The sequence below is a fragment of the Doryrhamphus excisus genome, chromosome 10 (genome assembly GCF_030265055.1).
Source record: "Doryrhamphus excisus isolate RoL2022-K1 chromosome 10, RoL_Dexc_1.0, whole genome shotgun sequence".
NCBI lineage: Eukaryota > Metazoa > Chordata > Actinopteri > Syngnathiformes > Syngnathidae > Doryrhamphus > Doryrhamphus excisus.
The window spans coordinates 12620654-12648179 of record NC_080475.1 but is presented as its reverse complement, the minus strand read 5'-3'; the positions used below and the strand labels follow the sequence as shown (position 1 = coordinate 12648179).

Below are 27526 nucleotides of genomic sequence, written 5' to 3'. Positions count from 1 at the left end.
GTTTTGGTCTAAAACTTCTCTCTCTTTTCCTTCAAAGCTCTCAAAGATCCCTGCGCAGAGGTGACCTGCAGCTACGGCAGCACCTGTGTCCAATCCACAGACGGCTTGTCGGCGAAGTGCATGTGCCCGCTGGGCTGCGAGGGCAAGCCAGAGCAGACGGTGTGCGGCAGCGATGGGAACGACTACCACAACGAGTGCGAGCTGCACCAGTATGCCTGCAAGAACCAGAAGAATGTGAGGGTGCAACACCAAGGCCCATGCGGTAAAATACATCTTTGTTTTCTCCATTTTTAATCAATGAAGGTCTAAACTGGAGGTCGAACATAATTCATTCTGGGATGCAGGTCGACCCACTTTGAAACGTTCCGCCGTTGGTAATGATGGAACTTTTATTAGCTACAAGTACAAGTGTAAAAATAAGCTAGCCACTCTACATTTATTTACAATTCCTAATAACGCAAACATCAGGCACAAGTGGTTGGAGTTCCTGATTCCCTACCAGCAAAATAAATAGATTTTAATCATACTGGACTGTTTCGTGAACATGGGTTCAGCTGGACTAGCCTGGACTAACTGTTGCTGAAGCCAGACGCCTTTCCAACGTTACTTGGTCGTGTCGTAGAGTCAGAAGAGCATGCAGTAAGTAAGTAAAGTAAGCAATTTATCAGTGTCCTAACTGTTTATTTTATGTAAGTAATGGATCAAAAGGAGTTGAATGTGTAGCATTATAGAGTGTGCATACAGGTAACGGGGTTGCTAATGGCCATTTCTTACCACAATCAGTGGGCAAAAGACAAATTGCAGTTTATTATTCTCTACCGTTTATCAACTCCGCTACATTTGCTAAGCTCTTGGGAGTGTGACCAACCACAGCTTTGAATAGGTGCAGATTCTGGAAGATCTAGAAAGCTTTCTGTGCTGGTTATCGTGTGTAGCTGCTCTATAGAAGTACAGAAGTCAATACAAAGGCCCGGAAAATAAGGTATAATAAAGTCCCCTTTAACTGACGCAAATGAGGCCTGCAGTTATTTGGATGTAGTTGTGGGGTATTTTGTGACTTCTTGGATACGAGTAATTTTGGTTGGCTGGCCACTCTTAGGGAGGTTCACCCTGTTTTCGCCCTTTGTGGATTTCGGTCACTGTGGTTGGCTGAAGTCTCAAAGCTTTAGAAATGGCTTTTCTCCAGACTGATAGGTCTCGGTTACTTTTTATCGGGGTGGGGGCAAAAGATGGCACAATCACTTTTTGACAAAGGGCTATGTGGGTTAGGATTTTTTAATCCAATCAGAAGCGCCTAAACTGTTTCCATGGACCGACATGTTCATGTACATGTTGCCATTTGACAAGGAAAACACTCTTCCAAACCTTCAATCACTTTCTAAATGCAATCAACTCTTTTCATGCGCTTCGGCCGTAATGATAGTTATTGTCTGCCACCACAAACTGTCCTTTTTTTCCCCTTTTCTTTCTATATTCTCCCTTTGTTCTTTTCGTACCTCTGGCTATTATTATTTCCCATTCACTTCCTCCACTTACTTACTACTTGGCCCTGCTAATTCTCATTTTTCATTCCAATTGTGCGCATCGCAACGCCTCTCCTGTGGTGCAAACTGTTGTTTCTCTAAGTAGAACTCGTCATTTTGGCCTATACTTGTTATCATCTAGCAATGGTTGTTTACTCCCAAGGCGATTGTTGTTTATTTCCTCTCTCGTCGGGGAGAGCCAGATGGAGACAGAGAGAGTAGTGTATCGCTGTCGAGACAAAGCTCGGTGGTGGGCAACACGAGATGAATACGTGGGTCTGCAGACAGAAGGTTGGTCGCATAAATCCAGCCCGAGTCGGCCCGTGGGGAACGGTGCTTCCCCGATTTATCCGCGCTGCAGCAAACAGGCCATTCTTTTTGTAATTACCCTCCTTGCTCGGCTGGAGGAGAGCATGGATCCTGGGAAGCTGTTCTTCTCGGTTAATGGGAGGTAATGGTGTTGCTCTCCAATAATGGCCTGGCGGGTGCTGAGTTATAAAATCCCCGTTTGCTAGTCTCCTCAAGCCTTTGTATTGTCCTGCGAGAAAATAATCTGAGGCCCTGGCCACCGACTTTATCAAGACCCCTTTTCCTTTGCTTTGTTGTTTTTTGTATCCCTGCCGGACCTTTTTGTCATTTGGGTCGGTGGCACAACCTTTGGACATGATGATCGATTTAGTCAACTAAATGATTTTTAAATGTTAGGGATGCTCTAATCAGGGTTTTATGCTGACAATTCGGATATCGATCATCCTTGAGTGATTGGTCGATACTGATACCGATAGATTAACTGAAAATTTTTCAATTTATTTATGATGAGTGCTGTTGGCTAGGAAATTATTTAAAAAATCAAAAGGTGGGGTGTTCTGGGGTGGCCCAACAACCAGAATCCCTGACTGCTCGCATTAAAATTGCTCTCAAGTCTAATACATTGGTGAGGAGTTGCATCATTCATTCATTTTCTACCGCTTATCCTCGTGAGGGTTGCGGGGGCTGCTGGAGCCTATCCCAGCTGTCTACGGGCGAGAGGTGTGGTACAACCTGGACTGGTGGCCAGCCAATCACAGGGCACATATAGACAAACAACCATTCACACTCACATTCATACCTATGGACAATTTGGAGTCGCCAATTAACCTAGCATGTTTTTGGAATGTGGGAGGAAACCCACACATGCACAAGGAGAACGTGCAAACGCCACACAGAGATGGCTGAGGGTGGAATTGAACTCGGGTCTCCTCGCTGTGTGGCCAGTGCGCTAGCCACCCGACCACTGTGCAGCCTGAGTTGCATCATCACCTCGCAAAAAACACAAAAGATGTATAAATACATTGTTGGGTTCTGGCCTCAGATTCTAACTACATCTTTGGTTGTTGTCTAGCATTTTGAAAACGTTAGCTGCCGTTTGACTAATGCTACACTGTGAGCCTCAAAAACTCGCCATACTCTGTCACATGTTTGTTTTCATTGCATGTTTTGTAGTATGCAAACTTTATATCACTCTCCATAGACATGGATAGTTTGTACCCTGCCTCTTGCCCGGGGTCAGCTGGGGTAGGCTCCAGCATACCCCCATGACCCCACTGAGGATACGTGTCATAGTAAATGAATGAATATTTTTATTTGTTATGTCTCCTGCTTTCAGGTAAAATAATATACCACTAAGGTTAATATGTCACATAAGGATTGTGATTGATGGGCAAATTCCCCCCAAAAGTGCAGTTCCCCTTTAACATTGCATTGCCTTAAGTGTATTGTGGCAAGCATGACCGTGATTTAATTTGCCACAGTGCCGACATAAATCCTTTGTCTCCCCTCATGCCAAACGCGTGGCAAGCAGGATAAAGCCCCGAGTCCTGTTTGGAGGCGTAACAACGTCCCTCCCGCACATCCACAAACCACAATCCCATTATGATGGTGTGCTGATAACGGCCAAACAGGCCAGCCTGCAAGGAGGGAGTAGCCACAGGGGCGCAAGCTTTATCTTTTTTTCCTTGTCTTCACTCCGATCTGGAGCTCACTTGGAGGTGTGCTCCATTGCCAGGCTAAGATGATCATTTAATAGTGGATGTGTAGGGAAGCAGAGATGGAAGATCTTCCTTCCGTTCGCTACCTTCAAACACTCTTTTACTTCACTGTTTGTTACTCATTATCATATTCTATTCATAGAATGTGAATAAGTTCATTTGTGTTGGAATAAACAGTGAATCAGGCATAGTTTGCTTTTTAACTTATTCATTTGTTAAGATATTGACTCTATAATTTTGTTAAAGTAGCATAATTACGTAGTCAAATAGCAAGATATGAAAGCCTAAAATATATATATAGGTTAAGCTAACTTAACATAGAAAACACTATTGAAATGCTAATGCAAATAGCATCTTGCTAATTTAACTGCAGATGAGTTTGAGATGTATACTGCCTAGTAGTTTTGAAATACAAAAATAAACATTACAGTACCATTGACTTTGTGAAATAATAATTCTAACTGTAAATCAGCGTAATTACTAGGGACGCTTGTGAGGCGCCAATAATTGCCATTCAACGCCCAATGACGAAAGCTGGTCACCTCTGGCTAGTACTATTGGAGAAGCAAATGTATAATTTTAAATACACGTCCATCTTTTTTTCTTGTAATTGACAATGTTTTCAAATATTGTCTGTCTCCACAGACCCCTGCAAAGACAGCGAGAACAGTCTGAACACAATGTGCCGGGTGGAGGCCCTTACCCGACAGCCTCTCTTCTTCGGCTCGCCCGACTCATGCCCGCCGGCTAGCGAGCCACTGTGCGCCAGCGATGGCCAAACGTACCCCAGTGAGTGTGCCATGAAAGCGTCCGGGCTGCAGAAAGGCGTCAAACTCAGGAAGCTTCACGCCGGCTGGTGCAGAAGGCTCGGTAAGATCAGACATACAATGTCATTCATGGATGATAAGGCTAAATTAATGGTCATGAGGCCTTCAGGTCTGTATAAAAGAGCCTTGAGGCTGGCTGTCAATACAAAGGAGGAGGTATCCACTTAGTTTACAAAGAGCTGTCGGTTCCTACTGTAAACATGATGGCCTTTTGAGGATGACTACTCGTTTCCCCTGCTGTGTTTTTGTCAGAGCCTGAGCACGAGAACAGCGTTGTAGGTTTAAGCTAGTGACGTGGACGGACTCTAATGCGTGTGGAACATCAAACACAGGAGGCTGATGAAGATGTTTTCAGACTGCTAATTCAGTACTGCATCAGGATGCCATGGGAATTTAGTAGAAAATGATACCAAAAGTCTTCTTCACAACCTCCAAAAATAGTTGAATCACTCTCAAGTGCACACTGCAGAATTTCTACAATATATTACATACTAATAAGCACAATTATCTGCCAACAGATGAGGTGAGATCAGTGATGTTGTTTGGTCTAGAGACAGTGGCACTGAAGAAAAGACAGGAAGCAGAACTGGTTGTAGCAGATATGAGAATGCTGAGGTTCTCATTGGGAGTGACCAGGATGGATAGGATCAGGAAGGAGTACATCAGAGGGACATTACATGTTAGCGGCCAGACTGAGATGTTTGGGACATGTCCAGAGTCACAGTACATGTTGGAGTACACACATGAGGATGCTTAGGTTCTCATTGGGAGTGACCGGGATGGATAGGATCAGGTAGGAGTACATCAGAGAGACATTACATGTTAGAGGCCAGACTGAAATGGTTGGGACATGACCAGAGGAGAGATAGTGAATATATTGGTTGAAGGATGCGGCGTTTAGATCTGCCAGGTACGAGGCCTAGTGAAGGAGGACATGAGGGTAGTCGGATGGAGGAGATTGATTTGCTGTGGTGACCCCTGAAGGTTAAAAGTCCAAAGAGGAAGAAGAGAAATCTGCTAACAGATGAGGAAATCTGCCAAAACATGTCAAATGTGATCATATTTTGTCATGTATAGCATTTATTTGTTGTTTTAAGTAACTTGTCAGCCTTCTTAACTGGCATACACGTGGAAAAAAGTCAAATTCCCCATAGAAAATAATTACAATGGAATATCTGTTCCAGTGTCAAACTGGCACCAATATTCTCAACTTTCGTAAAGGTATAAAAAGAAGTTTTTACATATTTTTTGGTACAAAATCCTACAAAATTGTGGCGAGAACAAGCTGAAAAGTAATAGTTTTTAGGTCATTTTCGCCCCCACCCCCCAGCGACACCAATGCCCAATGAAAGAATAATTTAATTAGAAAAAAGCGATCCATGAAATCATATCCCTTAGCAAATTACAAGTTGCAAATTAATCAGAGTGGTGGTTTGGACATGCTACCGTGACATCACACATCCTTTCACCGTGATGGAGCACCAATGTAATTAAGTGTGGCTTGACAGGCTGTTAAAGAAAGCAATTGGATTGCTGTACAAATTTGATTCGGCGATCAGGAATGAAATACATTTGAAGGCGTCGCGAGTGGCGCAAGAACACTGCCCTTAAATTGGATTTTCTCACTTCGCCAGCAAATGTGCCGTTTAACACCAGCGGTTATTCTTTTTCCTTCATTTTCGAAGGCAATCTCAGCTTAGCAGGTCTGATGGTAATGAACCTAATAGTTTAGACCGTAAAATTACATTTGAGAGTTCATTTCAAGTTTTATGGAACTTTTTGTTGAAAAAATTATCATTAAGCTGAATGAGTATCATTCATGACAAGGATATTCAAATAATAAGATTAATTCATATTTAATTAGAATAAAAAGTGGTACAAACCTATTTTTCAACCATAAATTCTAAAATCTAGCATTATTGTTATTTTGAAAATGACTCAACCATAACACATCACATAACTATTACTGTTTTTTAATTAATTTATTCAATATTATTTTCTTTTTACCAAGTGTATTATTTATTTTTTATATCAATAAAGATTTTTTAATTTAGAAAACATTAGTTTTTATTTTTGCATAATATTAATTTGCACACTGTGTTTTGATTTTTGCCATAATTCATTCCTTTTTGTACAAACTTGTACAAAACTCTTCCGTGATGGAAATAAATCTTCAAATTGCATTATTTACAATATTCTAATTATTTTTGACCACAACATGGACCTCATTTGTTCTTCAATGTGGGGAAAAAAGTATAATGATGAGTCCAATAATATTTCTATACAATATTTATTATGTGTGTGTATATATATATATATATATATATATATATATATATATATATCTCACTATTTCTTAATATTTTTGACTTAATTAGTGAGATATGACACTTCATACAGACTGAAAAAACAGACTGAAAAACTGAAGCAGATGGTTTCTTAACTGCCATGTGTCCCTGAGCATATTTTCCAGTTGTTTATTGAAACGTGTTGGCCAACAATTGACTATCCCTGGATGTATTTGTCCTTCCTTCTCGCAGAGGAATGTAAAGAAGAATGCCGCTTCAACGCCGTGTGTCTGGTGGAGCAGCTGACCTCCCGATGCTCGTGCGATCCAATCGAGTGCGACGGTACCTACAAGCCCGTGTGCGGCAAGGACGGTCGCACGTATACTAACGACTGCATGCGGCGCAAGGCCGAGTGCCACTCCAAGAGCCTTGTCCCCGTCAAACATGCCGGGCCTTGTGGTGAGTAGAATAACACGGGAGTTGTGAAATTCAAATGTGTATGACATGGTTTAACGATAAAGTGGGGGAGGGGCAAGTCAAAGCAGTGCCTTCACTTTCACTCGTTTCATCCTCTCAGCTCCATCTTTCAACACCGCATGCTTACTCCGTCCGTCCATTCACCTCAGTTTGTCTTTGTCTCGATAACTGTTGTCTAAAAAGAAAAGCTCTTCTTTCTTGTTTCAGTGCGTCAGTCAATGTCTTGTCTGTCTTTGTCCATGTCGGCTGTGTCTTCCCCCACTCCTGGCTGGAAAAGTGGGGTCACCCAATAGGCGACCTCATCAGAAGGATGCTGAGGGGCGAAGGCTTCCCCTTTTGCTCCAAGCGGATCTAACAGGAGGGGGTCTTGTAGTGCTGCTCTTCTTCCTGTGTCTTTCTGTTACTCTTCCTGCACACTGATATGTGATCCACGAGGTTGGAGAGGTCTCCACTCTCTCTCCCTGATTTTATTTATTTTTTGCTCTTTTATCCCCCAGTCCTATCCACCCAAGTCTTTGATTTTGTTGTGCATGCTGCCGTGCATGCCAACCCCAGACCTCAAATTCCCTTCAAATAGGCTACTTTCAGTGGCAGCCTCGGCATTTTGAAAACTCTACTCTAAAATAGCAAAGCGGGTCATATTATTAGGGATCGACCGGTATGGTTTTTTGGGGGCCGATACCGATTTTTTTCCATCACCCTTAGCCGATGGCCGATTTTGCTTGGGCTGATATTTGTGGCCGATACTGCATTTGATTGATTGATGCAGAAGAATGAAGAAATGACCATGATAACAAATATTTATTGAAATGTAAACACAGAACACAGTAGGATTCAGCTGTCTTAAACACAAATTTAGCATCTAGCATCGATGTGATGACTGCCCCCGCCCCACGCCTCCACACACACAAACACATCACACTGACACAATTTAGTACGATATATAAAACATTTCTCTCATCATTAAAGTTTGTGTTGTGCATGATAAAGACCTCTCATAAGCAGACACGGCTGCTCCAAATCCATGTGCAACACAAAGCTGCCCCGGCGGATGCCTGACTGTAAATCATGCGGTGGAAAAAAAAACATCGGCGAACCCAACGTGCGTATCGGCCGATACCGATACAAGGAAAAAACGCAAATATCGGCCCGATCCTTTCATATTCTGCAATTGTAAATGTTGAAAATACAAATTATACTTAACACAACCGATGTTGTAATCGTGGTGAGGAGGAAGTTGCTCAGCCAGGATTAATAATGAGTTCATTGTAAACAGTAAACAAACAGTACGGTAAGTACAACATTAACCGAGTAACACTATTTTGTAGCGCATGCAGAGGTCGATAACGATACTTCAAATGCATCTTGTGAAGTTGGTAAAAACTGTGTCAGGGCGTTGCCGCCGGTGGTTGTGTGAGGTTAATCAAATAAAGGTGTTAATTGAAACATTTTTATAGTAAGTGTCGAGCTCCAAAAATGGCGGACATGATTTTGACGAGCGGTTCCAGTGCAAGATTCAATCCCGCTCGTCTCCTCATTAGCATGGACTGGTTTTCCCCAGTGCTGTGCTTAAACGGAACAGTAGCAAAGACAGCAGTAACGCTTATGTCTTTTGTTTCATGTGTACGCCCATCAAATCCCTCCACCACCACCCTGTATTTGTTTCATTATTCAACTATTCCTTCCCCAGTGCATCAAAGCCGGCTTTTCAATGCATTCTTATTGACATTTGCATATTACTCCACAACAGAGCAGCTGAAACGTCAAAGCTGGACTTGTTTTTTTAATTAAACATCAAAAGAGTAAAAGCGCGGTAGCCCACTGAGACAGTTAGCTTCATCATTTGATTATATATGTATGCGCAGAATTTGCTTGCCTTTTTTGTTTTTATTTCCAGTGTGCCGGTGAAGCTGAAACAGGATTAGATGTTAGCACTGTTGGAGAGACTGTAGAGATTAAGTTGGAAAAAACACAACATGGTTTCTATGTTGTGTGTGTGTGTATCCGTGTGTGCATACGATCAGTCCGTAAAAACCCCAAAGAGATCGAGCGACATGACGCCGTGTGAGGCTTCCTCTGTGATGCTTGCACCTTGACAGTCGAGCGGCTGCGGCAGAAAATGTCAACCCGGAGCACAAACACAATCGCTGCCTCTGGGCTTAGTTTCATGTCTAAGGGGAGCAGCGTTTGGTTATTAAACTGGAATACGTGCCACAATCATTCACAAACAATATTGTATTTTCTAGAAAAGAGTCCTAGAGTGGCACCTACAAAGTTGACGGTATTGTCTGGTCGACAATATGGCGTATGAAATCATGTCACATGGCTCTATTGCTGGGATGAAGTCAATGTTAATCACGGTTGCTAGTATCGTATTGCTAATATTTGAAATCAGTGACTTCGTAACAATGTGGCTAGAATGATAGTAGACACCACGGAAACAATTTTTCAATCCTTCAATCTTTTATCTGTGTTCTAAAGATATAAAAACAGATAAAAATACACACCATATTAACAGCTATTTGAAGAGTTTTGCTGCAAAGCATTATGGGAGATTCATTTGGTGCATACTACTACTACCCACATTCTACTGATTCTATTGAAGCACAATTGCTCAGGTCGTAGAGTACTTGGTTCTTAATCCTGACGTTCAATTCCACTTCCAAGCTGATATAATTAATGTCATCAATTTGCCTAGTGTAGCGTGCAGACCTCACAGCAAGGAGACTAGGGTTCAATTCCACCCTCGGCCATCTCTGTGTGGAGTTTGCATGTTCTCCCCGTGCATGCGTGGGTTTTCTCCGGGTACTCCGGTTTCCTCCCACATTCCAAAAACATGCTAGGTTAATTCGCGACTCCAAATTGTCCATAGGTATGAATGTGAGTGTGAATGGTTGTTTGTCTATGTTTGCGACCAGTCCAGGGTGTACCCCGCCTCTCGCCCGAAGACAGCTGGGATAGGCTCCAGCACCCCCGCGACCCTCGTGAGGAAAAAGCGGTAGAAAATGAATGAATGAATGAATTTGCCTAGTGGTGATTTTTGTTACTATTCCAGGGTCGTATTCATGGTGATGTATAGCTTACCACAGGGATTGGGTAGTACAGCCACTCCCTTCCCTTTCTTCATCCAATCAGCAGTCAGAATGCAGCCTGGATGCGTTCACAGACTCGTGGTATCATATAAAAACCCCACCACAGCTTAGGAAATTGAAGAGCCAACGGGTTGCCGACCCCCCTGTACTGTACTTAGAGTCCCAATCACAATTTAGTTGTTTCACTTGTCTGGAAAAATGACTCAAGGACGAAGCAAAAGTTACTGAGACATTGCAGATTTATTTTTTTTAAACAGCTTCTTTCACCACTTTCTTGTGTCATTGTAAGCCATAAAATGTCCATCGAACCGACACAAATGTAATTTAACTCACAACTTGGCCACAGCATGAATCATTTTGGCCTTTACTCCATGTTGTAAAGTGGTGGAAAATTGCTAGTAAATCTCCAGGAACTGGACCATTTTGGAAAATACTAGGCCTTGCCACTTTCCGTCAATTAGAAATACTGTATAAATAGGACTTTTGACAATTTATTTTGACATTTTTTTAACTTATCTCTTATGTTACTTTACATTATTTACTAAAGATTCATGACAAAATATCCTAAACGTCTTTCTCTACATGCACAAATGTCGTTTAACGTTTTTCCACATGAGCTTGTCAAGCTGGAAGATGACGAGTGGCAGAATTTTGGCGACTGTGAAAGTGGGCTACGTCCCTACAGCACGCTGAGCATTAACAATCCAAATTGCCCAGCGGGTCCCCGACGTCTCCTCGTACCTGTTTGCGGTGTACTCTGCTTAATGTTCTGCTTTTGCTGGCTCTTGGCTTGACCTCCTGCAGCTTTGTGCAAAGTTATTGGGATCTGTGGCATGTTGCTGCGCTGCAGAGACGCGCTTCCCCGCCATTTAGAGTCGGTTTCTGCCTCCCCTGACTCGAATGGATGGCAGGGGGGAAACGGCAGTGAATGAAAATGGCAATATTTTAATAGATCGGCTAATAAAGTATTCATAGCTAATTCATTTAAAACTATGGTAATTTCCATTATTATAATTTCTTTAAAAGACATTCAGTTAGAGAGTTAGAGATCACAGAACATTTATAAAAAGTATAAAATAATTGTCCAAAGCCAGCTTCATTTTTGGAATAAGGTGCTGTGAGTTATTTGGACATAAGGTGGATGAAGAACACAGCATTCCAAGATAAACACTTGCTACCCACAGTAACATTTGGTGGTGGTTCCATCATGCTGTGGGGCTGTGTGGCCAGTACGGGTACTGGAAATCTTCTTCAAGTTGAATGTTGCATGGATTCCAGTCAGTATCAGCAGATTGTTGCCAACAATACTCCAGAATCAGACAAAGTTGAAGACTTCCAACAAGACAATGATGCTAAACACTGCTTAAATTATACTAAGGCATTCATAGAGAGGAACAACTATACATTTTGGAATGGTCATCTCAGTCCCTAGACCTAAATATTATTGAAAATACGTGGTGTGATTGAAAGTGGGCTGTCCATGCTTGGAAATCATTAACCTTCAACCAGAATCTAGACCCTCATTTATAAGCTATTGGGAATTTTGATGTCATTTTTCTGTTGGGGTACCCAAATTTAGGTCCCTTGCCTGCTTTTGTTTCAATAATTATTGCACACTTTCTGTAAATACAGGTTGTCATAACGCAGGCTTTGTACTCTTTGTACTCGCTTGCTCTACTGATGTGTCCCACCCAGAGGTTTTTTTGCAGGTGATCTGATTGGACACCCATGAGTATATACATCAGTCTGTATTTTTTCCTCCATCCTAATCAAGTTAATTAGAAGAAGTGCAGTGGGAGGCAGATTGACAGCAGCCAGGGGCTTGACTGCCAGTCCACTTAACGCAAGCTGCTGGGGGGGGCGATGCTCTGCCACAGCAGAAATTGCCATCGTTATTTGGGTCAGCGGGGCGTCGGTAGCGACTTGAGGTTGTAGCATGCTGCAGGGCACGCCACACAACACACATTTGCAAAATTTGGTGTCATTTCCATTGTACTCGTAGTTGTTCTCGGAACAGGCACAGCATCATAAACTTTTAGAATACTGTAGATAGAACCGACAGGACCACAACAGGATTGAATTGAACAAATGTGACTATTACTAGTATTGTTTGGGGTCAGTACTCCATGTTCCATGGTTCCATGTTAGATCCATATGAAGTCTTAAGAGTGTTTAGTATTCCAGTAAGTATTCTGTTGTAGACAGACATGTCCTTTTCCTTTATGTTAATAGAGCCTTTTCCATCCACTGGCATTACACATGAATGCCTTTAACGCTAAAGGGAATAAGGGATTGGATCAAAGCCCTGGCAGGTTAAAAAAACAGACACGGTGGTGCTTGTCGTGGATTAGCCGTGTCCCATTGGAGCACTGCCTTGCAATATGTTTGTCAGGTCATTCTCTCTGCCAGTTGGCTGCTGCGACCATCACCTGGACTGGACTGGTCTGGTCCTCGTTCTCCATAAAACCAACAGGAACCATCTGGAATGGCGCTCAGACCCTTTGGCGGGTTTAGGGTGTGGTGCAAATGAGCATACTGTATACATGCATCACAATGGGAGTATTACCCCCAGCAATTTAGAGCCATGTTTAAATGTATATGTTATGGCATTTCAGTATCTATGAGTACCTGGAGCGCAGCTTTTCCATTACATAATCTAACTGTATTTTCGCTATACTGTAATAGTGATTTTTAATAACTAAAAAGTTACATTTAGACAGTCATCCCTTGTTTATCGCAGTTAATGGTTCCAGACCCGACAGTAAGTGAATTTCCACAAAGTAGGGTTCAATAGAAATAAATATTTTGGTCATTAGCACATATTTTATGTGTTTTTTAATCATTATTAGAGCCTTGTAGACATGAAATAACACCCCTATAGTCACCTTTAAACTACTATCAATCTTTGTTGACAGCATATTGCAAAAATGCTCAAGCTACGGGGTCACTCCAGAGACATAAGAGATAGCCACCGCTCACTGCATTATAGCAAGCTACAGAGCTAACGAGTTAGCCTCCAATTATTTTGCTCTAAACTTAAGAAAGTGGGTAAGAAAAACTTACCACTTCCACACAGATTGAGAGGATAACTGTTGGACACGCCATTATTGATGACATGCAGTGTGATCTAAGCTAATGTCTCATTGATGGAACCTTACTGATGCTTCGTGACCAGATAATGTTTGACAAATAACAGGCCACAATCAACTACGAAAAAGCAATCATGTAATAACGAGCGACAGAGTCGGAGAGAATCATGGTTGGGTTTGTGTTTGCCTTCAGGGTTTGGGTTTGGGGTTCCAACAATTCCATCATTAGGGGTTAGAGTGAGAAGTTGGAGTTCGCTTTAGGTGTTAGCATTAGCACAAGGGTTACAGAATATTACAAAATGTACTTTTCCCTCGCCACAGTGTCAGCCTTGTCATTGAACTTTTGCGAGGTGTGCATACAAATGGAGGTGATGCATCGAACGTTAAAGTCGTTTACCAGCATGGTTGCACTAAATGAAGAGCAGGAGTCTGTTATTCATGCCCTGACTTTTTCATTGCCATCACATTGGACCAATCACTCTCGATGCCCACTGAGCGACAACAACAAAAAAAAAATGCCTTGCAAATGTATTTGCTTTTGCAGATGTTCCCGATGGGTTGCCAGGTTATTTTCATGAATAAGTAACTTGTTTGCTATGGCGACAGAAACATAGATACATGCATTTAAAGCTTTTAGGTAAAAACACCAATTTCTGACAGTGCTGCAGCGATTTTTACACTTTGGGAGTTGTGTTTTTATTTTTTTTTTCTCCTGCCATGCTCTCTTGTTAATAAATCAGCGGGAAATTATTTTCCACTCACTGAGAGAGGATGATAAAAACAGTTGAAGATGAAAGTGGTTTTATCATTTTTTGCTGTGTGTGTGAAGCAAATCTGTACTCTGAATGGGTAGGGCCTAAACAGGAAGTTGGTGTCATTTTCTCGAAAATGGGCAGAAATGGGCGTGGTCAACCGGACATGGGCATGTCTTAAATCGGTACATTATCTCATGCCCGAAATTAGCATGGATTGATAAGAAGCTGCTATATTGTTTATTAACCAGCTATATGTGTACTGTGTATGTGTGTAAGTGAACTATCAGAATTAGTTTTTAGTATCAACTTTCTTAGTTAACCTCACAGCTAGGAGCCCAGGGTTCAATTCCACCCTCTGACATTGGGTTTTTTCTGGGTACTCCGGTTTCCTCCCACATGCCAAAAACATGCTAGGTTAATTGGCGACTCCAAATTGTCCATAGGTATGAATGTGAGTGTGAATGGTTGTTTGATAAGCGATAGAAAATGAATGAATGAATGAACTTTCTTAGTTACATTTCCTACAATATGCCGTTCACAGGCCCATAAAAAAATAGTGTCCACAAATGGCCCGCTGGCCACACTTTGAAGGCACACACACACATATCGGATTGAGGTTGGAAACGATGACGTTCTCCTGCCGTATCGTAAGGGTTGCTGGGGAAAAAAAGGTCATTTTTAACGAGTTAAAGTGAATTAATTTTTCAATTAATCTTTGTATATTCTCATGTGAACAGATTGTCAGGGGACATTGAACCCTGATTGATGTACCTTTCATTAATCAGAGCAAAGCAAGTTAATTGCATATGTCAGGTGTTAACCCGACATTAGTGAGCCGACTCGTAATGACTCCGAAGAATGCCAACATCTGATGCCCTTTAAACACATCACGAGTGAAAAATAATGTTCAACCATGGACACCCTGACCTCCACACCGCGACACAAAATCCAAAAAGAATAAATAGAGCCAAAAATGAAGACTTTCGGCTCTGCAGGGGGGACTTCACCAGCAATTTTTCATTAAGATTTATTTGTTGCTCTGACCCGCAGACGTACCACATTTGGCAGAACGATCCATCCCTCATTTGTGAAGGCTCAAATGAAAAAACCCTCGGATGCAGGATGTGTGCACCATCTAACATCTAGACCTCAATCTCATACTTCAATCGACTCCTTTAAAGGGGAAAAAAACTACACATCATCCTCAATCCTTATGGAAGACGTGAACAAATGTCTATCTCTCTTTTCTGGGGATTCTAAAGATATACAAACAGATAAAAAGAGACAGCTCATTCATGACAACATGTCATGCTAACAGTATTTTCTTGTATTTTGGGCCTTTTAAGCATTACCCTAACTTGTGAAGCGAGTCGTTAGCCAGCTAGTAGCTAGCCGATGTGGCGTGGCAAGGTGTTTTTTTTTTGTTTGTTTTTTGTTTTTTTTACATTAAAAAAAAATCTTTTAGAAGGCTGGAATAGGTGATTACCGAAGGTGATTCCCGAAGAGTGGCGTTGCAACGGATACACGTCAAATTGCTGTTTAGCCACATTTTCGGTCTGTTTTTTTAAAGTTAGTTTTCCTTCTCTTTAATTGCCTTGCCGCTTTTTCTCGCCTGTTCAAGCCTCTTCAATCTTCCAGCGTCTTCACCCGCTTCCTTCTTCGTCCTTTGCGCGGGTGATTGTAATAGTGGTATTCAAATTATTCGAATAATCGTTGCAGCCCTAGTCTTTTTTTAGCTGTTTTTATATCATTTTTTTTTACTGTGGAATCATTTTCTTATTTATTTGATTTATTTGCTAAGAAATACAAAGAGTTTAACCATTCTTCTGTGAAATAGCACCAAGTGGTCCGAATGTCCTTGTTCATATCAAAAGAAAGACATGGGAATGTCATCACCTTCCTTACACTCATAAATCAAATATTAAAAAAGTATTTAACCCAGAAGAACCCATACTTTTTCCGGAATTTCCTTGGCTATTTTAAGGCTAGCCATATTTTCCTGTCTTATTTCACATTACTTTATTCAATAAATAATTGAATAAATAGTTGAATTGTAATATTTGACTGTCAGTATTTGGGGAAGTCATTCCTGGCATAGTCACATGGGTCAAAGTGAATAATAATAATAATAATAATAATAATAATAACGAACAGTATTGTAAAACATTACAGTATTTCCAGTAGCTGGTTACAAAGCATAATAAAGGTTATATTTTATATACAAATGTTGACGCCGTCCTTGACAAAAAATATCTGCGATTTGGTCTCGTCTGAGGAAAGCGTATTTGGGGAAAATCTAAAAATTTGGTGTCTTCGAAGATTTTCAGTATTGTGATGTGCGAAAGTCCTTAAATCGACCTTTGTTACTTCCTTGTTTGTATTTAGAACACACAAAAAGAGTGTTCAGGTCCCCATTGTGGATGATGGGTAAAGTTCCAAATAGATAGATCGCAAGCGGACTGAGTCCATTTATTTGGTGTACACCAGGATTCAGATCATCACAAGTGCACCAGAGTTCCTTTTCAATCCATCCAATCACGACAAGTGTTAATACATCCTCAATGATGCCGGAGCGTACGCGGTAGAGAGTCGAGCCGACACCCCCTGCTCTGTGATGTTCACATTTCATATCTGCTTCTGCCCGGGAGCTTGCGGTTTTTAAATTATTGAGCAGAACCTCTCTTCATTTTGCCTGTCTTTGCTCCTTGTTTTTTTTTTTGGGGGGGGGGGGGGTTATTTTTTTTATTTCTGTCTGTCCTCTATTTTTCATTTTTCTTTGGCTGGAGCCCAGCCTCTCATGGAGATTCAAATGGCGAGCCTTTGAAAGGGCACATTGGGAACGTCAATTAATTCCAACGTTTACTGGAGCTGGCCGTGCAGCCATTGTTCGTAAGATGTTTCATCTCTCCTGTGCCACGGGGCAACTTTTTATGTCACTGTCTTCCATGGCACCAGTTTTGGGAGGCTGCTCAAAGATTCAGGATACATCAGGATTGACACAAAGGAAAGGAAATGACATAGTTGAGGCATCACACAAAGACAGTATATTCCATCAAATTTATTTTTTTACTCCTCTAACAATTCTCTGAGTTGCTCCACTCCTAATGCTCTTTTAAACCCAAGACTAACCTAACCCAAGACCTTTCTCCAACCTCTACCGAACACTCCCTCCAATCACCGTCCTAACTTTTATTTTCTGGGTCCTCAGATCTCGACACGCCGAGCCCCTGCACGGATAAGGTGTGCGAACACGGCGCTGTTTGCGTGGTGAAAAACAATGAGCCCGTGTGCGAATGCCCGGAAGCCTGCTCGCAAACATCAGACCCGGTGTGTGGATCCGACGGGCACAGTTACGGCAGCCCCTGTGAGATGCGAGCCATGGGCTGCGCCTTACAGAAGGCAATCCACATCCAACACAAAGGACCCTGTGGTGAGTAGATGCATGTTTGAAGCTGGCATAGGTCTTCTGTGTAAACGGCACTGGGAGGTGGCATCAAAACCGTTACAGAGGCGGGGAATCTCCTGATGACGCTATATGTATGAACTGGACTATTATGCTATTTGAATTTACTTATATGTGGAGTGGTTAGCTCGCAGGCCACACAGCTAGGAGACCCAGGTTCCATTCCCCAATCGGGCATCTCTGTGTGGAGTTTGCATGTTCTCCCCATTCATTTGTGGGTTTTCTCCGGGTACTCCGGTTTCCTCCCACATTCCAAAAACATGCTAGGTTAATTAGCGACTCCAAATTGTCCATAGGTATGAATGTGAGTCTGAATGGTTGTTTGTCTATATGTGCCCTGTGATTGGCTGGCCACCAGTCCAGGGTGTACGTACCCCTGTCTCGCCTGAAGACAGCTGGGATAGGCTCCAGCACCCCCACGACCTTCGTGAGGAAAAGCAGTAGAAAATGAATAATAATAATAATTACTCCGGTTTCCTCCCACATTCCAAAAACATGCTAGGTTAATTAGCGACTCCAAATTGTCCATAGGTATGAATGTGAGTGTGAATTATTGTTTGTCTATATGTGCCCTGTGATTGGTTGGCGACCAGTCGCTGAAGACAGCTGGGATAGGCTCCAGCACCCCCCACGACCTTCGTGAGGAAAAGCGGTAGAAAATGAATAATAATAATAATAATAATTACTACGGTTTCCTCCCACATTCCAAAAACATGCTAGGTTAATTGGCGACTCCAAATTGCCCATAGGTATGAATGTGAGTGTGAATTATTGTTTGTCTATATGTGCAATGTGATTGGTTGGCGACCAGTCGCCGAAGACAGCTGGGATAGGCTCCAGCATGCCCGCTACCCTTGTGAGTATAAACGGTATAGATATCCCTTATGGAGGTCCCCTCTACAATATGTTCTGGGACAGTGCATGCGTGGGTTTTCTCCGGGTACTCCGGTTTCCTCCCACATTCCAAAAACATGCTAGGTTAATTGGCGACTCCAAATTGTCTATAGGTATGAATGTGAGTGTGAATGGTTGTTTGTCTATATGTGCCCTGTGATTGGCTGGCCACCAGTCCAGGGTGGCCAGCTGGGATAGGCTCCAGCACCCCCGCGACCCTCGTGAGGAGAAAGCGGTAGAAAATGAATGAAATGAATGAACTCATGCTGCATATCAACATGTACTTTCAGAGTGATGCAACCTAATTGATCTAAGTCTTCTATATCTTCTATAAGGCAGGACGAAATCCTGGTTTGACTTATTTTTTTTTTTTTACATGACCTTTAAGCGGCGATACACTTTAGTCCAGATGAAAAAAAAAAGAAAACGGAGCATACTTGTGTGTAATTGGGCTACATGAGTCACTCAGCATTATCTGGCTGTGTCGGCGCATCCGCTAATCATTAGCACGCAGGGGAGGACGACGACAACGACGACGGCAGCGGCGGCGGCGGGGCTTCAAGTAGAACAAATATCTACAGATCCACTTTGCAGAGACACAGGCCCAAGTAGAGATTTACAGCTTGTTAAAGCCACTCAGTGAATACTCTCGATGCCATCTTGGCAGGCCAATTATCCCGCAGGCGCCATTGGTGATTGAGTATTTTGTTTTGTTGTTTTTTTTTTTTTGTCTCCTCACTTTTCACACAACTAAGTACGGCAGTTATCCCCCCACCGGTCTGACTCACTCAATATCCTCTTCACTGCAATCGATTTTTTTTTTTGCTCTGCATATTTGGTGCTGACCTGACTTTTCAACATTGCTTAAATATGTCCTATATTATTTGTAATTGTTTGAAAGCAACCATTAAATTAGTAAAAATAGGCGCCATTTTTGGTCTCAACTCTTTCGAAAAGTGTTTCCCAAGTGATGTCGGGAAAGGCCCGTGCTTCATTCATCTACATGATGCAATTGGCAAGGTCAAAACGGTCACACTGCCTCCACTTTATTAGGTTTTCTGGTCACATATTACACCCCTTCTCAATATGCCGCAGTATGCACGTTGTAATCTTAAACTTGTTTTATACACCGCACGTTTCACGAGAGAACTGCATACTGCTTGTCAGTGCCGGTGTTTTTTTATTTTTATTTTTTTCTCTTGTCTAATTTGGCTGGTGAGATTGAATTCACTTGGAAAACTTTACTTCAAGTACTGAATGCTGTGTCTATTGAGAAAAATACAGTGAATGAGGCTGGCGCATTAGTTCCCTGTTTGCTTGAATTACCAACCACACAGATAAAAAAAATTATAATTAAAAAATGAATGAATAATACGTCTTACCGATCACTTACACACATACACAGTACACAAAAATAAATATAGCTACTTCCGATCAATCCCTGTCCATTCATTCATTCATTTTCTACCACTTTTTCCTCACGAGGGTCGCGGGGGGTGCTGGAGCCTATCCCAGCTGTCTTCGGGCGAGAGGCGGGGTACACCCTGGACTGGTCGCCAGCCAATCATAGGGCACATATAGACAAACAACCATTCACACTCACATTCATACCTATGGACAATTTGAAGTCGCCAATTAGCCTAGCACAGGGGTGCTCACACTTTTTCAGCATGCGAGCTACTTTTAAAATGACCGAGTCAAAATGATCTACCCACTACAAAAATGCAAAACATCTACTTATTTTCAAATGTATTGAGGATTATTTGTACGTACAATGTATGTTGATGTACCTTACATAACCAAATGAGCCAATATTGCAAAACACACATAATTAACAATTAACATTTTTTGTAATTACCTCCACATTACTCCACATTTCCCTTCTTTGGTACTGCGATGGTAGAATGGCATATGAGGCAAACGCACTTCGAAAAAGACATTGTGGAAAAAAAGTCCACCTCCCATTCCGTATGGAAGTGATATGTTTTTGCCTTTTTACTTGGTCCAGCTCCTTCACTCATTTTAGTGACCATAAACTTTAGCGAGGGCTTAAAATCTGACGCAATTCGCCGACTAGCTTAGCACTTTGCATCGCTGTTTACGCATGAGCGGTGACCTGAAGGTCAAAATTCAGTTGTCATCTGACTGGTTGTCCTGTATGTCAATCAAGTAACGGGGATGGATGATAGGCTGACATCGTAAGTTCTGCTGTACTTAGAGACGTTGTTTGATTTGATTGGTCACCCGAAGGGCAACATTCAGTTGTCATCTGAATGGCTGCCCTGTATATCAATCAAGTGACGGCATTGATGCTGGGATGATATTTTTTTAATGTCACGCCGCGATCGACCAGCGATCGACCAGTACCACCTCCGCGATCGACCTAATGAGCACCCCTGGCCTAGCATGTTTTTGGAATGTGGGAGGAAACCGGAGTACCCGGAGAAAACCCACGCATGCACAGGGAGAACATGCAAACGCCACACAGAGATGGCCGAGGATGAAATTGAACCCTTGTCTCCTAGCTGTGAGGTCTGCGCGCTAACCACTAGACCGCCGTGCCGCCCAATCCCTGTCCATTTCAGACTTAAAATAATGCACAAATGTACATGTTTAGCATCAGCTATTAGGCTTGCATTGTAGTTGTGAGGGCAAGGTGAGGAGCGGGGAATAGTGGAGAGTAGACGATTTAAAATAGACGAGCATATGAGACTTGTCGGTCCAATAAATTCAAAATTGACATTTCAAAAACACCCTGACACCACCAATGATAAAGGTCGAGTCCTTAAGGCTTTCTCTGTAAGAAGGAGTTTGCTTTACCCCGGAAGCAGCTCAAGTTTAGCCTACCACAAAGCACCCAGTCTCAAGTGCAAGCAGCAGCTAACGTTAGCAGCAAAGAAATTAGCAATTTAGCCAATCGACGATCATCATACAAGCCAAGTAAGACAACACTAACGACCAAAATCAATATGTACGACGGTTTAAAGAGAAAACTTTGCTAGGCTACTTGTTTTGTAACACAACGACAAGGTTCATGGTGTCCCTGCATTGAGAAGATAATTATTTTTTTGTTGTTTTTTTTTTTTGGAAGAGCTCGCACCTCGGCCTTCCTGTGTCGAGCAAATAGAACAATCCCACCGGTGGGATGCCGGATAGGAATGCCAGAAACGGACATGCCACACCACAGGTAGACAGATGTCAGCAGTCATGTCTTCATATGACAAAGCAAGACACCCTTTTGCTTTTTGGCAGCCCTTGTCGTCGCCCTAACAATGCCGATCCGACCCTCCGTCAACGTGCCAGGAATTGGCCAGCTGATGACCGATGGCCGTGATCACATGGGGTTATTTCTTGGCTCGTTCGTACGGCTTTGTTGGGCGAAATCACAAAAATGATTAGCTGTAATCCCGGCTAATTATCACAGGCTATTTCTTCTGCTAACACTGTCTCTGTCTGGCTTCACCGAGGCTATAAAAACAGTCGGCTATGTGCGTAACTCAAGTGAACTCTTTTAGCAATATGATTATTCTTAAGATTTGATTACTCAATCCCGCCCACCCCCTTTACGCTCACTGCCTCCGATGTGGTTCTTTTTTTGTTGTTGTTATTTTTTTGGGCAGGTGGTGGGTGACCTTGTTGCCTTTTCTCGGTGGACCGGGAGGAGGTGCGCTTGGTTAATAGAAGCCTCAGCTGGATAACCGTCACCTTAGAAAAAGGGTCACTCATGCGGCTTTTGCCAAACAGATGGAGCCGAGATGCTCGAATGCTGTGAGAATAGGGAAAAATAAAAAAACCTTTTCCTCACTCAAAATGATATACGCATACGTGAGATCATCTACATGACATTGGTTGGACGAAGCAAGGAATGGAGAGGAGGAAATGGATGATTGGATGTTGTCACACACCTTTAGGACCATTCATTCATTCATTCATTTTCTACTGCTTATCCTCACGAGGGTCGCGGGGGTGCTGGAGCCTATCCCAGCTGTCTTTGGGCGAGAGGCGGGGTACACCCTGGACTGGTGGCCAGACAATCACAGGGCACATATAGACAAACAACCATTCACACTCACATTCATACCTATGGACAATTTGTCATCCAGATTTTCCCCTTTCTAGTCGCATATCATGCATTGTTGTGACTATCCTAGTGTGTTTTTACTACAAACTGGTAAAAACCGAATCAAAGATATCCAGATTTTTCCTTTTCTAGCAGCATAGCATGCATTGTTGTGACTATCCCAGTGTGTTTTTGCTACAAACGTGTCAAAACCGAATCAAAGATATCCCAGATTTTCCCCTTTCTAGCAGCATATCATGCATTGTTGTGACTATCCCAGTGTGTTTTACTACAAACGTGTAAAAACCGAATCAAAGATATCCAGATTTTCCCCTTTCTAGTAGCATATCATGCATTGTTGTGACTATCCCAGTGTGTTTTTACTACAAACTGGTAAAAACCGAATCAAAGAGATCCAGATTTTCCCCTTTCTAGCACCATATCATGCATTGTTGTGACTATCCCAGTGTGTTTCACGAGAAACATGTAAAAACCGACTCAAAGATATTCAGATTTTTCCTTTTCTAGCAGCATATCATGCATTGTTGTGATTATCACAGTGTGTTTTACTACAAACTGGTAAAAACCGAATCAAAGAGATCCAGATTTTCCCCTTTCTAGCAGCATATCATGCATTGTTATGACTATCCCAGTGTGTTTTTACTACAAACTGGTAAAAACCGAATCAAAGATATGCAGATTTTCCCCTTCCTAGTAGCATATCATGCATTGTTGTGACTATCCCAGTGTGTTTTTACTACAAACGTGTAAAAACTGAATCAAAGATATCCAGATTTTTCCTTTTCTAGTAGCATATCATGCAGTGTCGTGACTATCCTGGTGTTATGCTACAGAAAACCCTCCAAAATATACCGTCTACAATATTCATGTCATACAATGTCAGCTTAAATCTTGATTTCTCTGTAGCAAGCTGCCTGTCATGCACAGTCGTTGCTTTTTCCAGCATAATACGACAAACGTCCCTCAGAATGACTGATTTTCTCCATTTCCTGACTATCCGAGTGTGTTCACATCAATCATTCTGTACTCAAACATTGTGATTTCTAAATTTCAAGCGGAGAACAGCATGCCATGCATCGCTGTGACTTTTTCAATGTGTTGTAACAACCCTCATGTCACGCACTGTCATAAAATGCAAATGCCTTTTTTTGTTAGTGAGGATAAGCGGCATCGAAAACGGATTGGATGTCATCTTCCGTTGGCTTTGTCAAACATGGAATGACTGCTGCTGAGTACACTCGGAATAACCGATAAAAGCGAGTCCTCGGTATCCGTCAAGCTAGTTGATGAGCAGTGCCAGGCTCTCATTAAAAACAGCCACTGGCATTAGGACCAGTCTTTTTTTTTTATAGTAGTACACTGGAGAGTTCTTCAAATGTCGTTTGTCAAAAAAAGCCGTGTGGCGTCGCTCCACCGCCCTCCCTCAAAGTACTGATTGATGGAGTGTCTGTTGGAGTGTTTCAAACTTTTTTTTTTACTAGTTTGAGCTCTTTCGAGTGCTCGGGTAGTTCCAAATGTCTTCACTTGATGTTGACTTTGCTCCTGGGAATTTTCAGGTCTTAGTCATCATTTTTTTCGCCACAATCCTTGTCTTTAGATCTGAACCTCGATAGAGATCTATCTGTGGAAAAGCTCTCATTCAATTGGACAGAATTTGCCTGTGGTTAAATGTGACTGTATATATTACTGTCAATATGGAAACTTCCATTATATCTTTCATCACAGACTTACACAAAACCTTCCCTCCTTTCCTTCTAGATGAGGCTTGTGTCAACTGCTCTTTTGGGGCAATCTGCGACGCCCAGAGTGGGCTGTGTGTTTGCGCGACGGAATGTGTGGAGTCCCACCAGCCTGTATGTGGAAGCGACGGCGCCACCTACAATAGCGAGTGCGAGTTGCATGTGCGGGCTTGCCAAAAACAGACGGACCTCCGAGTGGTCGGCCAGGGAGAGTGCAGTAAGTACTAACACAACCTCACCTTTACCTGCTCTGTGTTCTAATTATGTCAGAAGGGGTCTCAAACACGCGGCCCGCGGGCCAAATGTGGCCCGCAGGACACTAGTTTGAGGCCCCCGCCTTGATATGAAAGTTTAATGTTAGTGCGGCCCGTTTGATATGGATGCTGTATGGTATCATGTACCCAGGAAAAATTATTACGTTTGATTAATGTTCATGTTAAAGGTTAAATAACTGTTAATAGTTATCCTCCCTATCCGTGTGGAAGTGGTAAGTTTTTGGCTATTTACGTTTAAAGTAAATAACTTGAAGGCTACCGTTTAGGTCGCTAGCTCTCTAGTTTGCGAGTTAGCATGTGTCTCCAGACCCTGCAGTTGCGCAATATGTTGTAAATAAAAAGAGTATAAATGTGACTATAGTCGTGTTTTGTCATGTCTACAGCGCTCTAATAATGCTTTGTTCATTTTAATCTGAAAAAAATAATTTGTCTACCCACCAACTATATAGATAGATAGATAGATAGATAGATAGATAGACTCCCTTTATTGTCATTGCACAAAAACACAGCAGTGAAATTGCCATATGTGGTTTCTTAAGTTTTTATTATTTGCCGTTTTATCGTTATTATTATATTTATTTATTACTGATTGATTTTCTTTATTTTTGATTTGTTTATTTATTTTTCATCTTATTTTGTGTAGAAAAATAAAAAGTAAGATATTACAGTAACAGTGACAAGAGGGTTCACTCTGTGCCTCTGTCTCAACAAACTGGGCGTGTTGGTTCTATAGCTGAATGAACAGAGTGAGTGAACCCAGTCAATCAGTCTCAGTGGGTTGAGTCAGGGCTACGAGAGTGTGCCATAGCATGCAAGTTAGCAAACGGAAATATGAATGGAGGCACAAAAGTTATTTTTTGTAAGGCGACCGCCACAGCCCCTGAGTGGGAATATTTAGGTTTTAAACAGAATTAACAATGAACATGGCGGAACGGCGGAGAGTGGTTAGCGCGCAGACCTCACAGCTAGGAGACCAGGGTTCAATTCCACCCTCTGCCATCTCTGTGTGGAGTTTGCATGTTCTCCCTGTGCATGCGTGGGTTTTCTCCGGGTACTCCGGTTTCCTCCCACATTCCAAAAACATGCTAGGTTAATTGGCGACTCCAAATTGTCCATAGGTATGAATGTGAGTGTGAATTGTTGTTTGTCTATATGTGCCCTACGATTGGCTGGCGACCAGTCCAGGGTGTACCCCGCCTCTAGCCCGAAGACAGCTGGGATAGGCTCCAGCAACCCCTGCGACCCTCATGAGGAAAAAGCAGTAGAAAATGAATGAATGAATGAATGCTTGTGCACCTCAAACACAACCATCCTGTCCAGTTTTCCCAAATGGGAATAAAACAACTGCCACTCAAAGTGTAGCAGGGTCATGACAATCAATGCTTACTGAGGCAAAGTAAACAGAATGGTGCTCACAGACGGTGTCGTTTGCTACATGTTAACGCTGTAATGCTTCTCTTTTCCTGTGTGTTATCCAGAAACCTGTGGCAACACGGTGTGCGCCTGGGGTTCCCGGTGTGTCCAGAGCAAATGCGAGTGCCCACAGTGCTCGGACGAATCCTTCTCCCCGGTCTGCGGTAGCGACGGCACCACCTACGACAACGAATGCGAGCTCCGCCTGTCCTCCTGCGTGCAGAAAAGAAGAATTGACGCGGTGAAAGCCGGCAGCTGTGATGAAGGTAGGAAATGGACTTTGAAATGGCGTAATTATGTTAACCAAGCGGCCGTTGAACGTGTGTAATCATCTTAATCAACTGACCTGCGCTACAGTATTTAGTCATCTGTGCTGTGTTGCTAATGGCTGCGCATGCCACCCGCCGCATGCTAATGAACCGGCGAAGAGTGTATGAACTGTAACTATGCAGCCGTAAATACGACGCAATCACGGGGATTGGCTATTAATTCTGGCTAATTAAAGTCAAGTCATTTTTTTTTCTCTCTCTCTCTTTTGGGCGGTTGCCTTTAAATCAAGCACATGCACTAATTCTGTTTTCCATTTCAAAAAACATGCTAAAGTGACTGCTATTTGTAGAATCCTGATTGCGCAATAGATTCAAGCTTTCTGAACTAATAGTGAGGCAAAACTTAAAAAGTGCACGGTTGTGATAGAACCACACTTCTACCCCGAGTGTGAAAGTGAATTGTTCCGCCTGTAGCTCAAGTCAGGTGTCCTAGTGTACTGCCGTATTCCCAATGAATTATCTCTAATTCACTGAGCAAATCATATCTTGATCGGTGCTGACAGTGCCAAGCCAGTGTAACGCGTTCCGTTCCTCAAGCCCGACTCCACAGGGAGCGACGAGCCAACCTCTGGCTGTCACGCAGATGGCGGCGCGCTTGTACCCCCGGTGGCTTGTGGGTGATCACGGCAAGCAGGCGACGTGTGAAGGATAGCAGATTGGAGGCAGGTGGAGGAGTCGGGTGCAAATAGACACAAGATGAATCTGCTTCTGTTTTTTCAACAGCTCAGCTTGAGGTGTTGTTTTTCTTTTCTTTTTGTTTCTCTTGTTTTCCCCCATTGTCTAGCACAGGGGTCTCAAACTCAATTTACCTGGGGGCCACTGGAGCTAGGGTCTGGGCAAGGCTGGGGCCGCATCAGGTTTAATAAAAACATCAGGTTTAATAAAAATAAAATTATGTATATATATATATATATATATATATATATATATATATATATATATATATATATATATATATATATATAATTTTATTTTTTTAAAACCTGATGCGGCCCCAGCCTTGCCCAGACCCTAGCTCCAGTGGCCCCCAGGTAAATTGAGTTTGAGACCCCTGTGCTAGACAATGGGGGAAAACAAGAGAAACAAAAAGAAAAGAAAAACAACACCTCAAGCTGAGCTGTTGAAAAATTAAAAAAAAAAAAAAAAAAGAAATTAATTTTTATAATAATTTATATATATTATTAATCTAAAAATTAATTTAATTAATTATTTTAATGTAATTAGTAAATTAAATGAATTAATAAAAAAATATTA

The 27526-nt window shown here is 42.2% G+C and overlaps 1 protein-coding gene across 5 annotated transcripts in view; it reads left to right on the top strand.

The window, feature by feature from the left end:
• Positions 1–27526, top strand: part of agrn (agrin) — a 238539-nt gene that overhangs the window by 131369 nt on the left and 79644 nt on the right. For all 5 annotated transcript variants that reach the window (XM_058085205.1, XM_058085207.1, XM_058085203.1 and 2 more), the window contains 6 exons: positions 38–262; positions 4196–4420; positions 6918–7124; positions 17287–17508; positions 24275–24472; positions 26009–26209. In XM_058085205.1, coding sequence (XP_057941188.1) covers positions 38–262; positions 4196–4420; positions 6918–7124; positions 17287–17508; positions 24275–24472; positions 26009–26209 — 1278 coding nt within the window. The remainder of the gene's footprint in view (positions 1–37; positions 263–4195; positions 4421–6917; positions 7125–17286; positions 17509–24274; positions 24473–26008; positions 26210–27526) is intronic.